The sequence below is a fragment of the Rana temporaria genome, chromosome 1, assembly GCF_905171775.1.
Source record: "Rana temporaria chromosome 1, aRanTem1.1, whole genome shotgun sequence".
Lineage (NCBI taxonomy): Eukaryota > Metazoa > Chordata > Amphibia > Anura > Ranidae > Rana > Rana temporaria.
In genome coordinates, this window is record NC_053489.1 from 411348790 (window position 1) to 411365830 (window position 17041).

The 17041-nt window shown below is 41.4% G+C and overlaps 1 protein-coding gene across 4 annotated transcripts in view; it reads right to left on the reverse strand.

Moving 5' to 3' along the window:
- The window catches only part of RBPMS (RNA binding protein, mRNA processing factor), a 279843-nt gene that overhangs the window by 20241 nt on the left and 242561 nt on the right, over positions 1-17041 (reverse strand). For all 4 annotated transcript variants that reach the window (XR_005743616.1, XM_040324575.1, XM_040324584.1 and 1 more), the window contains one exon: positions 14683-14752. Coding sequence is in view for 3 of the 4 variants with exons in the window: in XM_040324575.1 (XP_040180509.1) it covers positions 14690-14752 (63 nt within the window). In the remaining variant the exon portion in view is untranslated. The remainder of the gene's footprint in view (positions 1-14682; positions 14753-17041) is intronic.

The window sequence follows — 17041 nt, forward strand, 5'->3', positions numbered from 1 at the left end:
TTTTTTTCAGGCGGCTTTCGGCGTTCGGCATAGCTGACAATGTTTCAATCACCCCTCCGGCGTATTGTAGGCTAAAAACGACGTGTTTTGTCGCGGCAAATCGCGGGACAAAACGCCGCAATTTGTCGCGGCAAATCGCGGTACAATACGCCGCGTTTAGATGTGAATGCAGCCTGAATGTGGTGGCTGCATTTTTTTACATTTTTGGCCTTTTCCCCCTCAATTTTCACAGTATATTTGCCTTTAGTAAATCAACCCCATAGGCTTTTATGGAGTTGAATTTAGAAAGCTTTGGCAAAAAAAAGCCAAAAGCTCCTAAACTCAGGTTTAAGAGCTGTAGAGTACATGAAGCCTGAATGTGGTTCCTGCTTTTTTTACATTTGGGTCTAAAAAAGTAGCATTATTCTATACTGTAATAAATGACAGAGTGGAATTTACGACAATACAATTTGCACCATATTAAAACCATATGTGCATGCAACAGCTGGGTAGCAAAGAGCTGTGCAGTGTTAGGGTATAGCGAATGAGGTGTTGGGAGAGAGCTACTGTTGGGATGCTGTTACTGCGGCTTTCATAACATGCTTGATTAATCCTAGTCGATTTAACCCTATCGCTGCCAGATCTGTGTTTTCATTTTTGCACACATGTTAAAAATTTATATTTTAAGCCTTTAAGAATTCCTAAAATATGAATTATTTTGTGAATGCAGAGACCCTGTAAAATTAAAAGGTTGCAGTTGCAATATTTTTAAGTCATATAGTGTTATCGCAACTTTACCAAACCTATACTTTCAGCAAACAATACATTCAAATTCCTATTAGTGCACACAAACACAATATAATACCCCTATATATATATATATATATATATATATATATATATATATATATATATATATATATATATATATATATATATATATATATATACATATAAAAGATGAGGTCGAGTAACTAGGTACCAAACGTGTAAAGAGTCAAAATTTTGTGAGCATGAGAAACAGAAAAAAAAAACTGATACCAAAAATTGTCCATATGGGACACCTTAAAAGCCTTTAAAGCACATCAGTTTAGTGTTAACCATGAATGATGGCCCTAAAAATATTGCTCTCTTGCGTGCACGGCAATATCTAATGTGTGTTCCGCAATCAACATGTATTCATGTACATATGACATATTACCATGTAATAGCATAGTGCAAGCGACGGGTGATATTGGACCTCTAATGTCACCTCTGCACTCCTTTGAAGCCAAATGAGCACAGATCATGCTCAGTTAGCTTCTTCCCTGGCCATAGAGGGGAAATCAGCGAACTGATGTTTGCTGGGCTCCCTCCGCTTTTCCAGCTGATACCCTCCATGAATGCTCTGGGCTCCCCTGTCCTATCTGGGTGCCCAAGACATACCGTATTTGCCGCCGTATAAGACGACCCCCTAATTTTCCAGCTAAAATGCTGGTTTTGGGATATACTCACTGTATAAGACGACCCCTCACTGTGCCATTAAACATGCCTCACTGTGCCATTATACCTGCCTCATTGTGCCAGTATGCCTGCCTCACTGTGCCATTATGCCTGCCTCACTGTGCCATTATGCCTGCCTCACTGTGCCATTATGCCTGCCTCACTGTGCCAGTATGCCTGCCTCACTGTGCCAGTATGCCTACCTCGACAATCTTCCTACCTTCTCCTGTTTGCAGAGTTTCTCAGGTTTGCGGCGTCCATTATTCAAAAGCCGCGCCTCCTCCTCAGGCTCTTCCGTGATAGGCGGAACACTAATTTTCCAAGCAGAGCCTCTGTTCAGTGTTCCGCCTATCACGGATGTCCTCTCGCCCGAGGCCGAGGATGAGAAGGCATCCGTGATAGGCGGAACACTGAACAGAGGCTCTGCTGGGAAAATTAGTGTTCCGCCTATCACGGAACAGTCTGAGGAGGAGGCGCGGCTTTTGAATAATGGATGGCCGCCGTCTGACAGACAGGTACCCGGCATATATAAGACGACCCCCGACTTTTGGGGCATAATTTTAGATGCAAAAAGTCGTCTTATACGACGGAAAATACGGTACATGAAGGGGGGGGGTCTTAAGTTAGCGCACACGTGAAACTCTATAGTTTATCATTATGGATAGAAGACAGAAGGATTGAAACCACTACCATCCGTCTCTCATTAGAGAGATTTGTCTTCACGTTTTGTCCTGCAGTCTTAACAGGAAGTGAAAGAATATTTGTGCAAAGTAAGGGATATGCCCTCTTAGACAGTTGTCACAGGAACAAGTGCCCCCATTGAAAGATTTCCCCTCTATTCATGTTCTGGTGGCATCTTAGAGTTTTGGATTTACCCTCACTTTTATTCTCAGGGAGACTGGTGATCAGGACAATAAGAGAAAATTAATCTTTTTAATGGGTACACAGACAGCATTAAAAAAAGTGGTTCTAACCATTCATCTCTCTGTATTTTCCTATGTGGCATCATAAACTAGAAGATGGGTGAATATTGGTGTAGCAAGTTCATAACGACCTAGATAACTCCACTTGCAACCCCATCATCTCTCCCTGAGAAAGCAGACTCCAAAACGGGGTGGCCATTGGGACAGTAAGGCCTCGTACACACGAGGAAACCGGTTGTGTGTACATTTTCGTCGAGGAAACTGTCGAGAAACTCCACGAGCCAAAAAGAGAGCATGTTCTCTATTTCCTTGACGGGAATGGAGAAAACTGGCTTGTCGAGTTTCTCGACGGCTTCACAAGGAACTCGACGAGCAAAACGATGTGTTTCGCCCGTCGAGTTTCTCGGTCGTGTGTACGAGGCCTAAGACACAGATAGTAATACCAATGCCAGGGATTCTAACCCTTCATCATAATGCAAAAAAAAAAAAAAATGCATTTTTTGGTGTCTCTTTCCACAATGCAGAACTTTATAGGGCCTGCTGACCCTATTTATTGGGACAGGAAGTAAGGTGAAATGGTAGAAAGTAATAAAAAACCTAGGGGAAATTATACACAGCATATAACCCGATATGTAACCTTTTTCCATTCTATCATAATAAAAAAAAAAAAAAAAAAAAAGATGTAAACATTTTTGGCTGTAGCTGGGATCTGTTAAAAATGTGTACCTTTGCATACTAAGCTACATAAAATTACCAGACAAAATAACACTACACAAATCAAATTGTAGGTGCTTTTATTTTACAAGATTCTTCAAACAAGATGTTCTCGGGGAAGGTATAAACTATGCATTGCTGCAAGAGAGATATTAAAACTAATGTGAATGACCTCATAGTGGAAGGTATGCGACCCCACTCATTGCAGAGCAGTGACATCACATGTATGTACCCCTCCTTTGCTGCTTACTCTCTTCTGGAATGTATTAAAGGATTACGAAAAGCAGATAAACAAGGGTTTAACTCATTCTCTGCTGTAAATTAGTTGAGGACTGCTTAATCTTCTCCACATGTTTGCTGAGGACCAGTAATAATAGGATAAATAATTCCCAAATTTCACATTTTGAAAAATGAAACATTAATGGGATTTACTATTTGAATGATTAAATTGATTTTTAACTGCAATGCAGATTATCAGCAAGCATGGTATACAATTACATCCATTTTAGTTGCGTTATGCATTTAAAGCAGTATTAAACCCAAAAACAAACGTTTATTATATAGCAGCTTACCAATTCTTAGGCCCCGTACACACGGCCGAGGAACTCGACGTGCCAAACACATCGAGTTCCTCGGCCAGTTCAGCCCTGAAGCCGCCGAGTTCTCCCATAGAACAACGAGGAAATAGAGAACATGTTCTCTATTTCCTCGCCGAGGTCCTCGTCGGCTTCCTCGGCCGAAAGTGTACACACGGCCGGGTTTCTCGGCAGAATTCAGCCAGAAACTCGGTCGGAAGCTGAATTCTGCCGAGGAAACTGGTCGTGTGTACGGGGCCTTAGATGTGATGGCTGCATTAGTTTACTTTTTTATATTTATTTATCCTATTTTCACCTGGCGATCCAGCCAGCATGTCTGTTTTTTTTTCTAAAGAACAAGCTCTCCTCCAGATGTATTAGTTTACAGACAAACCACTTAGCACTGACAGGGGTACTTACACTGGTCAGCTTTCATTTAATCATGTCAAATCTTTATCCCAAAAATGTTTTTTTGTTGTTGCTGTAACTGATTATAAAGTGTGAACTGGGGTTTGGCTTCAATTTGTTAGTGTATTTAAATCCGCTAGTAAACCCAACACTCCCCTCCCCACAGACTGACAATGCTGCTGTCCTAATAGCTCCCAGAGATCCTTCATTCACACTGTGGGCACTCCAATACAGGAGGTGTGTTAATGAACAGATCACCATGTGAAAACTTTGGGCCAGATTCTGGTAGATCACTTGCCTGTAAAGTTGCGGCAGTGTAGCGTAAATCACCCGGCGCAAGCCTGCCTAATTCAAATTAGTCGGGTAGGGGGCGTATAGCATTTAAATTAAGCGCGTTCCCGCGCCGAACGTAATGCGCATGCGCCGTCCCTAAAATTTCCCGACGTGCATTGCGCTAAATGACGTCGCAAGGACGTCATTGGTTTCGACGTGAACGTAAATGGCGTCCAGCCCCATTTACGGACGACTTACGCAAACGGCGTAAATTTTTAAATTTCGACGCGGGAACGACGGCCATACTTAACATTGATTGCGCCTCATATAACAGGGGCAATTTTACGCCGGGACAAGCCTAACGTAAACGTCGTAATTTCACTGTGTCGGCCGCGCGTACGTTCGGGAATTCGCGTATCTAGCTAATTTGCATACTCGACGGGGAAAACGACAGCGGAGACACCAAGCGGACAAAAAAAAAATGCAATTTAGATCCGACAGCAGAAGAGCCTTACGCCTGTCGGATCTAATGGTTATCTATGTGTAACTGATTCTAAGAATCAGTCGCATAGATACGAAGGCTCGGATTAGGACTTACGACGGCGTACATGGCGCTGCGCCGTAGTAAGTCCTCTGAGAATCCGGACCTTTAACTGTATATACAAAATAAGTTGCTGCGCTAAAGCAGGCAACTTATGTTGTATATATGGTTTAACACAAATTGTTCTGTTGTGGTGTTGCCAATAGCTTTCACGTTTTTTTTTTGTTTTGTTTTCCTACCTGCGCAATATTTTTTCTTTATTTACATTGAAAACTTTAACTCGGTATATCTTTTAGCTGGCAATTATTTTGCTAGCTTTTCCGTTTATGTTTTCATTTTTTAAAGTGATACTAACGTCTCGTTTTTTTGTGTTTAAAAATAACAAACATGTTATACTTACCTGCTCTGTGTAATGGTTTTGCACAGAGCAGAACCAGATCCTCCTCTTCTCGGCCCTTCGCTGGCGCTCCTTACCCCTCCCTCCTGAAATCCCCCCACTACTTCCTAACTTGTGTCAGAAAACACAAAAAATTAAGAGGAAACCTCCCCAACAGTGATGCAAACAGTATTTAAAGTACTGTATTTATTGGCGTATAACACTCACTTTTTTACCCTGAAAATAGAGGGTAAACTGTGCCTGCGTGTTATACGCAGGGGGCGGTGGAAAGTTTCTTTCCTGAAACTTCCCTCTTAAAGTTAGGGTGCGTGTTATACGCCTGTGCGTGTTATATGCCAATAAATACGGTACATTTGTGCAAGAAGGACTAGAAGCTTTGCATTACTATCTATGGGTTTGATTTACTAAAGGCAAACCGGCTGTTCACTTTGCAAGTGAATTTTTACTTAGTTTAGTGAATGAGGTGAAACTTTGCTGACTTTCATCATCTAATCATGTGCCAACAAAAATAATGTTTTCTTAATTTGCCATGCACATGCTTGGGTTTTCTTTACAAAGTGAATTTTCACCACATTCACTGGGAAGGGAAAGGGAAAATGCAAATTCAAATGCAAATCAACCCCTGTGTCTCCACTGGGAAGTTTCCCGCCATTTTTTCTGTAGGTGGCAGTTGTTAGACAGAACAGGAAGTGGCAGAAAATCCAAGACAGAGTCCAACCCTTTTGCATTCTATCCGAACAAATTGTCTGAAATTGGGATTTAAAACTTTAAACTATTCTCTGCTCCTCCATGCACTGAGACCAGTCCTTTTTGCCTGTTCTACCCCATGCTCCATCAGTCTAAGATTCAAAGTTACATCTCACCAGCGGCGCTTAGACGCTCACTTCACAGTGGGCATTTGGCACCTAATTAAGCTCAAAAATCAATCAATCAATCAAGGTCCTGGCATCATCAAGACCCATGCAGGCCTGTATTGGATGTGGGGACGTTGAGGGACAGTACACCATTGGAACATGGGGGAGTGCCATCCTCTGGGAGAATGGAAGATAGGGTAACTAAAAGTGCTTTTTCTGTCCCCTAAACTAAGCAAGCAGTCAACCTTTGCAATCAGGGCCATTTGAAGAAATTTGGGGGCCCCAAGCAAAATGGACAATGACATTTGTTTTCAAGTTGAGAAGCGGGGTGTTGCTGAGTTTTTTCAAGTTGAGAAGCTGGGGGGCTGGTGCTGCTGTCGAAAATGACATCTTAGTTTTTCCTCCTCCCTCATCCTCCTTCCTCCTCCCGTGCAGCGAGAGAGTTGCGAGGGGGGGCACCAAGCAATTGCTTGGTTTGCCTGTCCTGTCGCAACGGCCCTGTTTGCAATGCAGGCGCAGCCCCACTGCAAGGGAGAATTTTCAGACTTCCCAGAGCTGGGCTTTAATGATTTTTAACGATGACATAAGTGCATTAAATGGTGTTTTCTTGTGTTCCCCTGGTGTTCAGCTCTACGTAACCACTGTGTCTAATTGTTTCCTCTTGATGCCAAAGAAAATTACCCGTTCAGTCATGCTGCAGGCAGATAATGCTACTACTCTGTATATTATTCTTCCATCATCTTTAATTTTGAACATCTTGCAGATGCTTTGACTTATTTTTCTAGTGCACTTTTATTAAACGTTACACATCTTTCAAGGTCACACCAATAACAGCATAGAGTAAAGGTGACAACTGCATGATTCATTTGTGTTGTATTTATTCCTGAGGTTTAGAATTCAGATTAGAAGGAATAATAGGTGATTCAAGAGAACACACACATACACATAATAAGGTACGAGCTACAAAGGCATGTTTCTTTTCCAGAGACACTTAAAATGTCATGGGTGAATGGGGAGGGAATGAGGAATGCAGGGAGAACATGCCTTGCGGATAATAACCAATAGAAATTAAAGTAAATATTTATCAGTCGATCACAGGAAGAGGGGTGTTTTATCTTTGTAGTCAACCACCTGTCAAATATGTTTTGGGTTACACAAGGGTCTCGGATTCCTCTGTCTATATTTTGGTGGTAATTGGTGACATACCGCCAAGTCTGCAAAATGTTTGCCTAATTATTAATTTACTGCCGAAGAAATAGCACAAACACGCTGCTAATGTTATATTGTAGCCTTTTTTGTTTCTGCTAGGCGCTATTGCACAATTTTTTTTGATGTCACCTCCTGCTAAGAACACGATGTAGACTAACAGGCGTAAACTTGCACCATGTGTGCTCAAAGCCAACATGGAATGTGTGGAAATAGGGTACAGAAGGACATGCAGTGTTCACTGAATTTCTCTCTTTTTTTTTTATAAAAAAATATGTTTATATATATATATATATATATATATATATATATATATATATATATATATATATATATATATATATATATAAAATATATATATATATTATTATTATTATTATTAAAGGGCCCAGAGGTCTCCAGGGCCCCCGGATGGCAACCCCCCCCTTTTTTTTATTAAAAAAATTTACATTTTTTTTATATATATATATTTTTGTTATTAAAGGGCTCAGATGTCCCCAGGGTCCCATGTGGCAACCCCCCCCCTTTTTTTTATAAATGTTTATTTTTTTATTTTTGTTTATATTTTTTTATTTTTTATTAAAAGGCCCAGAGGTTCCCAGGGCCCCGGATGGCAACCTCCCTTTTTTGATGTATTTTTTATAAATGTTTATATATATATTTTTTTTAAAGGGTCCAGAGGTTTCTTTTTATTAAAGGGCCCATAGGTCCCCAGGGCTTCTTCCCGCAGTCCCGGGAAAGGGTTATTTTCCCGCACTGCAAGAGGAGGCAGCACGGAAGCAGGAGGAACCGGAGCGGTGTGTGGAGGACTGTGGCTGCTGAAGGGAAGAAAGCCGACAGCCGGGCTAATGACAGTCTGTGGCCCCGGCTGTCGGCACAGGTGAGAGGCACTCCCCCCGCCCAACAACTGCAACCCCCCCCCCAGGAGTGGTGTGTGGATGTCTGCTGAAGGGAAGAGAGCCGACACATTCCGTGCACAGGTGAGAGGCACCCCCCCCACTAAACAACTTTAATGTGCCCCCCGCTCAACAACTTCAATTCGCTCCCCCCGCTCAACAACTTTAATGCGCACCCCCCGCTCAACAACTATGATCCCCCCCCTCGCTCAACATATTCGATCCCCCCCCAATTCTCGGCTCCAGGGGGCCCCTTCAACACTCAAGCCCAGAGGCCCCCACTACCCTAAGTCCTGCCCTGCACACAGCCCAGTTCGGGGGGGGAGCCTGCACGTCTGCCCCCATAGCAAACAGATTTCTATGGTGGCAGGCACAAAGGAGAAGGATCCAAAAGTGCTGGCTAGGTACCCCAGAGGAGGAGGTTTGAGGCCGCTCTCTGCAATTCCATGCCTTAGACTGGGTAAGTACACAATTTTTATTATTTTATAAAAAACAAATGAACCACTTGCCGACCGCTGCACACACATATAAGTCGACACAATGGCACGGGCAGGCAAATGGGTGTACCTGTACGTTCCTTTAAATTTGCCGCCCCTGCCGCGTGCCTCGTGAGTGTGCTCGCGGGTCCCTGAAAATATTGATAAGAAAAAGTGATGTGCAACGGCTGCCGCAACTATATATGCAAGATGCACACACTGAAACAGATAACAAAAATTAAAGCTGCGCTGCGTATGCACTAGTGATACCTCATATTGGTGACCAGATCTGAGTGAAAAAAAGAATTAGTGAAAAAAAGTCAGCTGTGAGCTGATCAATACCTAAAGTAAAAAATACTCTGATATGTGACAAATTGATAATACTGTGAATACAATGCAAAATCATTAAATAAATGATGAATAATGTTCCAAAAAACATAAACAAATAGAGTCCATTTAAGGTAGAATATCCGTGACTTCAAGACGAACTAACACCCAGAAAGAAGTGCCAAGAGATTTAGATATAGTTCCTCCACCTTACGCCCGTCCTTCCGGGTAGTAGCGTAATCTCGTTGGTGACGTCAGCATGCCGCTCCTTCCTACGCCGTTTCGTCAAAGAGGAAGAAATAGGACATCGGCAATACTAACCATTGAGAGACCTTGGGCAGGGTTAACAGCCATAGGCGAATGCGATCTCCGTAATAAGAGATCCACTCGAGTTGGTAAGAAGATTTGTAATAAGAGGTGGAGGAACTATATCTAAATCTCTTGGCACTTCTTTCTGGGTGTTAATTTGTCTTGAAGTCACGGATATTCTACCTTGAATGGACTCTATTTGTTTATGGTTTTTGGGACATTATTCATCATTTATTTAATGATTTTTTTTTCATTTAGCGCTGGTGATTTTGCATTGTATTCACAGTATTATCAATTTCCAGTGTTACGTGCTTTTTTACAGTAATCAGTGCATTTTATATGGTCCCAAAAATTTGTCAAAAGTGTCCGATGTATAAATAAAATGTGATTCTGCGCAACATATCACGCTGGTAAATAGGTGGTATCACATAAAATGATAAATGTAGGAGCTGACAATTTCAGCATGAAATATCAAAATAAGTGGAGAAAAAATATAAATATAATTAAAATAGTGAGTCCAAAAATAGTGGTGAGTCCAAAAATATATATATATATATATGCTCAAAGAGTAAATGTGCAAAAATATGTAAAAAGAATGGAATAGAAGAGTTCAATCCCAAAGTATAAACACGGATCAGCTGTCAGGACAGAAGTACTAAATGCACTGGATGTAGGTGAACACCAGCTCTATAATGTGAATGCACAGCCGTGCAGTAGAAGATGAGCCAGATCCCTGGCTGAGCTCCCAGGACTCTTACCTCTGAGCCCTCCTTAATGGGCAGTGATATACAGGTCACTCGCAGCCTTCTATGGGTGGTCACTGATGCTTCCTCTCTCGATATAATGTATCCTCCCTCTAGTGGGATAAATGCTCCTCAGTGCCGGATGGGTAATGTGAGTAAAAAAAGAGAGAGAGGACTCCCATAGTGAGGTACCGTTTGGTGCAGGTGAAAATTATTTATTAGGAATAACCTGCGCTTACATTAAAATAAAAGCAATGTGCAACGAGGAAACAAAACAAGCGGCGTTTGAATCGCCTGCTTACGTCACTCCGGGTGTACGTCCTCCAATCCCAATCCGGGATTGGAGGACGTACACCCGGAGTGACGTAAGCAGGCGATTCAAACGCCGCTTGTTTTGTTTCCTCGTTGCACATTGCTTTTATTTTAATGTAAGCGCAGGTTATTCCTAATAAATTATTTTCACCTGCACCAAACGGTTCCTCACTATGGGAGTCCTCTCTCTCTTTTTTTACTCACATTACCCATCCGGCACTGAGGAGCATTTATCCCACTAGAGGGAGGATACATTATATCGAGAGAGGAAGAATCAGTGACCACCCATAGAAGGCTGCGAGTGACCTGTATATCACTGCCCATTAAGGAGGGCTCAGAGGTAAGAGTCCTGGGAGCTCAGCCAGGGATCTGGCTCATCTTCTACTGCACGGCTGTGCATTCACATTATAGAGCTGGTGTTCACCTACATCCAGTGCATTTAGTACTTCTGTCCTGACAGCTGATCCGTGTTTATACTTTGGGATTGAACTCTTCTATTCCATTCTTTTCACACAACAGTCTATTTTTACATATTTTTGCACATTTACTCTTTGAGCATATATATATATATATATTTTTGGACTCACCACTATTTTTGGACTCACTATTTTAATTATATTTATATTTTTTCTCCACTTATTTTGATATTTCATGCTGAAATTGTCAGCTCCTACATTTATCATTTTATGTGATACCACCTATTTACCAGCGTGATATGTTGCGCAGAATCACATTTTATTTATATTCCTGCTTTATGTCATGTAAACATAACTAGGTTTTGCTGCACTATATTTATATTTTTTGGTGGATTGATTCATTTAGGGTCTATTTTAGCGCAAAAGCACTTGTCACTTGATTAAAAGTGTCCGATGTGTCCGCCATAAAGTCGCAGTCACGATAAAAATTGCAAATCGCCGCCATTACTAGTAAAAAAAATAATAATAAAAATGCCATAAAACTGACCCCTTTTGTAGATGCTATAACTTTTGCGCAAACCAATCAATATACGCTTATTACGATTTTTTGACCAAAAATATGTAGAAAAATACATATCGGCCTTAACTGAGAAAAAAATTGCTTTTTTTTAAAAAAAAATTGGGGATATTTATTATAGCAAGTACAAAATATTGCTTTTTTTTCAAAATTGTCACAATTTTTGTTTATAGTGCAAAAAATAAAAACAGCAGAGGTGATCAAATACCACCAAAAGAAAGCTGTATTTGTGTGGGAAAAAAAGGACATACATTTTGTTGGGGAGCCACGTCGCACGACCGCTCAATTGTCAGTTAAAGCGGTGCAGTGCCGAATCGCAAAAAGTGGCCTGGTCTTTACCAAATGGTCAGGGGCTTAAGCGGTTAAGGAGGAACTTAGCAGTAGCTGAGCAAATAACAGCAACATGCATCTCCTGCGCATGTGTGTGATGCACCTACAGTATGGATAGTTGCTGTCCTCTAGGTCTGGGGATGTCCTAAGACCACTGAAAAAGCAAAAAAAAAGCAAGCGCACAGGCCTAGCGCATTATGGAACAGATTTTAATAAATAAGAGATAAAATAAAATAAGCTACTCACAAACATATAAGTAAAAGTGCTTGGTTAGCCACACTTCTGTGACTTGATTTTGCAGAACGAACGGTATCCCAAGTATAGAGGGGTTCCCACTGGGGTCCTTGTAGGTTAAAGAACAAGGTCCCTGGTTAGGCCTCCCTATGGGAGATCTGATCCAATCCGGGCTGCCAAAAAAAGATGCATGGGAATCCATTCCCCATCTCTCTGGTGGACCGGATCAGATGACAGTCAGATGGAAACGGATGGCCCATCCATTTCCATCTGACTGTCATCCGATCCAATCCACTGGATAGAGGAGTGGACACGGACCTGTCATATGCCTGCTCAGTGGGGATCATCGGAGAGATCCCCCGCTGAGCAGGAGGACCCGCTGAACGGAGTTCGTCCTGTGTGTAAAGGGCCTTAGGAAGTACTGAATCCATTGGATCACCATAACAGCCAGAGAGATGGTATTTTCAGAAAAGAGATTAGCAATGGCAGCCTGCATATTCCCTCAGCAGACCTGTTCCCCATCCGGTCTGAAAAATCAAGCCACGGATGTGTGACTAACCAAGCACTTTTACTTATATGTTTGTGAATAGCTTATTTCATTTTATCTCTTATTTATTCAAATCTGTTGGATAATCCACTAGGCCTGTGCGTCTGCTTTTGTTTTCTTTTTCAGTATATTTGAGAGCACCACAAACTGAAAATGCTATATCAATAATTTTTACTATTCAAAGCAACCCATCCATCCTTGTCTCCATGCTTCATTTTGAAAACAACCCCCTAGCATTTCTAGCCACAGCCATCTTGATTAGGGGGAGACGATTTATGTACCATTTACTTCCTGGAATCCATCTGCCCTAAGCTGAAACAAGTAGAATTAAAGACTACACTCACCAAATTATGAGCCTAGAGGAAAGAATAAAGCTCTTCTATCCCGATGGTCAAAATTTGACACATATTTCAAAACATGTCTAGAGTACCTAAATCCAATGGATGTTAAAGTTTCATATTTGACACATGTCAAATATGAAGCTCGAACATCCATTAAATCTAGGTACCATATTAATTACCTTCTTTACACTCACCCCATGGAATGCCAAGGACAGCCTTTTTGCATAATGCTTGCTATAAAGGCTCATAAATCTTAGATCCAGATATCTGGATAAGATCAAGACATAGAAAAGATACATTTACAGCCTTATTGATGGCAGGGCACCAAAAAATGAAGATCACAACTCATTCTCACTCTGCCATTTCTTCTTACAACTTATTATGAGAGAAAATATATGACTCCTTGTTTAAACAGTGATAAGATGCAAGTAGATGAGGTCATCTGTGAGAAGTCTCTTTGTAGACTAATGATGTCACTCTTGCAACAACAGACATAAAACATAACATTTATGGGTGGCAATGGAGGCTGTTTGCTTATTGTTTATATCTGTCTTTAAAAAGCAGATAACAACAGCGCATTACTTACACAATTTATGTGCTGAGCTACTTATGTGATCTACCATTTTAATTAAACATGTACATTTGGTATATATCATAGATGAATAATAAAGAAGAAAATAAGACCTCTAAGTAAGTTTGCCTATGTGAGTGTAGCAAAAAACCATGTGACCAGGTGAGGGCTGGCAGGGGGGGGCAGGGTGGAAATCTCCCCCCGGGCTGGTGACACTATGCACAGCCACCGGCCGCCACTACCAAATGCTGTTTTTGCAGAGCAGGAATATGCCTGCTGGAGCTCTGTTAACACAGGTCATGGCCGCTGCTCACCTCCCACTGTGCAGCCGTGCCTGTGTCAGCTCCGAGGTAGATGGCTGTAAAGCTGAGCTATGTCTCATCTCACACATAGCTCAGCCTCAGCGCATACCAGCGATGACATCCCCTTCTCTCTCTGCACAGACACGAGCACTCTGATGTAAGGGGAGGCTCTGTGCGGACTCTTATGTAAGGGGAGGCTCTGTGCGGACTCTGATATAAGAGGGGCCTCTGTACGGACTCTGATGTAAAGGGGGCCTTTGTGCGGACTCTGATGTAAGGGGGGCCTCTGTGTGGACTCTGATGTAAGGGGGGCCTCTGTGCAGACTCTGATGTAAGGGGGGCCTCTGTGCGGACTCTGATGTAAGGGGGCCTCTGTGCGGACTCTTTTGATCATGAAAAATATTAGACTGTTTTCCTCGATCCATCACTTTCCCATGCTCTATGGGCCACTTGACTGGACTTGCCCCCCAGGCCTAAGGCTGCCAGCCCTCCCCTGCATGTGACCATAATAATCTGGTCACTTGGTAGCAGATATATGAACTGTCATTTCCAGCACCTAGCTAAGAAATGTCAGTTTCCTCAATTTCCAACATATCGTGTATTAGTGCAGTGTAGCTTTGTACACCGGCTGCTAAAGTATAGAGAGAAGGGGTTGAGACCATCTACAGTAAAAACCTTTTATTGGATAGAGTTTTAGACAGTAAAGGGTGACAATCTCTGTCAACCTTTTGTTATTCAATGTGTCTACCCCCAGTCTGGAGATTTTCTTAGATGTAAATTGTCGCTTCAGGTTCCATGTATTATACAGCATACTAAAGGGTCTCTATGAACCAGTACAGATAAATGGTCAGCCATTTTTTGAGTTCCTATTTGATCTGTTTCAAAATACAGTATGAGTAAGTGTTACAAAACATGAGAGAGAGATCATGGGAATAAATAATGTACTTACACATTACTCAGCAGAATTGGCGGGACTTCCAGCCCTGAGAAGTAACATCTGAGGGAGGCAGCCAACGCACCTGAGAAAGGGACAAAGATATTTTAAATCACCTAAAAAAACTATAGCTGAATAATAGACAATAGTCATACTGTGTGTCTTATAAACTTGTTTTATACTTTAGCAAGTTACAAAAAAAAATATATAAAAATTATAATTACATTTGTACCCATTTGAGAGATTTCCCCAGAGTAATGGATAATCAGAGCTTAGCGAGTTGTCACTGAAACAGGTGTCCTCATTGGGAAAGCTTTATTCCAAAGACAACGGAAACATTTAGATTTCCCCTAATTTTGTGTTCTAGTTTGAACAATCACCAAGAGAAGAGATCGACTCTCCCCCTTAAAGAAACAAACAGCAACAAAAATATGATGGGGATTAACTCTTCCCCTGTCTAACCAAGTGGAATTCCACTTTAACCTCTATGCAAAGTAAGTCATACATTGGTGTTAAAGTAATATTAAAGTGAATCTCCAGGAATTACATCTCTTTGTGCTGACTTCTTGGGGGTTAAGTCTAATAAGTAGGATATCACCTTGTGGACTTATATCTTTAATTTAAAATTATAATTTTTACTAAGTGCCAGAAGTATAGCTATCACTAGACTGCCAGTGCTCTGACAGGAGTGATGTTCTCCTTCCCTCCAATGCCAATTCACGTCACAGAATATTATTTATTTTGTAAATGAGTTCACATAATACAAAGCATTCAGTGATTGGGCAAAAGGAGAAGAGGCAGGATTCTTGGAGACCTGAAAGTCCAGTGGCGGAGCACCAGAAGTATAGCAATGGCTGTACTCCTGGCACCCAGTAAAAATATAACCAGTAAATAAAATAGCTAAGTCCACGAGGTAGCATATACTTTGGAAAAGAGTACTGCTCCAAGCCCTGCGACCTATGCTGTGCTCCTGCCCTGTAGTACTGACAGGTGCAGACTCGGCGCTGATCCGTGGAAAAAAGAAATGTTCCTGGACTGCCACACTCTGATAGGCAATTTATTGAAACAAAATGAACAAAGGATAAAATCTAAAGCTGTATAACATCCAAAAATTCATGCAACACTGCAATCAATAGTAGAAAGTGGACATAGGGGACAAAAAAGCTAACATGTTTCACATCATGGATAGATGCTTAGTCATAGCTATAGCTATACCTTGTTGGACAATAAGCCAGCACATTTTAAAAGTGCTGTAATTCCTGGTGTTCTTCTTTAAAATGAAGAAGCTTATTTCTAAAGTGGCGTGACATTTAGAAAACACTGCAGGTGAATCAATCACTATCATTTAAAGCACATGCAGAAGGAAGATTTAAATGCAGTGAACGTTGTTAAATGTCACATTCACTGCCTTATAACCACACCTCCAAATACTTTAACATTATCATGGGCTACACTAAAAAAGCACCTTGTAGGAAGGTAAAATGTATCTTATTCTGCAGCCTTTGGGCCCTTTTACATAGGCATTCTGATCAGGTCCACCTGTCAGTTTTTCAGGCAGACCTGATTGGAAGGTCCAAGGAGCCCCTATGGACAAGCAGGTGGAAGGGGTCTTGTACCCGTATACACACGCCTAACTATGAGTCCATCCAGGAAAAAAAACTGAGGCCTCGTACACACAACCGAGAAACTTGACGGGCGAAACACATCGTTTTGCTCGTTGAGTTCCTTGTGAACCCGTCGAGAAACTTGACAAGCCAATTTTCTCCATTCCCGTCAAGGAAATAGAGAACATGCTTTCTTTTTGGCTCGTCGAGTTTCTCCACAGTTTCCTCGACGAAAATGTACACACAACCGGCAAAAAAATATCTCCCAGCAAGTTTCTTGCTGGTTTTTGCCGAAAAACTCGATCGTGTGTACGAGGCCTGAAAGAGACTGCATCCTTTTGCATTCAGGTGCTTGATAAAAGAATACCAATATTTAACAACCATGGTTTGCAATAAAGAATACAATCGTACCATAATATCAATTCATCTAAAACCCTAATAACTTTATGATCACTAAAAATTAAACCTGTTAAGAATATATAAATGTCTTTCAGAAATATGCAGTGTAAGTTGATTATGAGGCACAAAATGCTGCAGCCATGTATACAGCAGTAAAAGTCCCAGCTACAATGTAAATAGTGCAAATAACAGCTAGGGAACATCTTCAACCAATGCATAACACTTAGCTTTTGAGAGACAATTTCTAGCAGTAATCATTGATTCATATAGTAGAAATACAGTACATCTGCATAGCAAATAGTAAATTGCCCATTACTCCCATAAACACCATGCTTTATATAGTGGTTCTGTATATATTTTCTTTCTTTGTC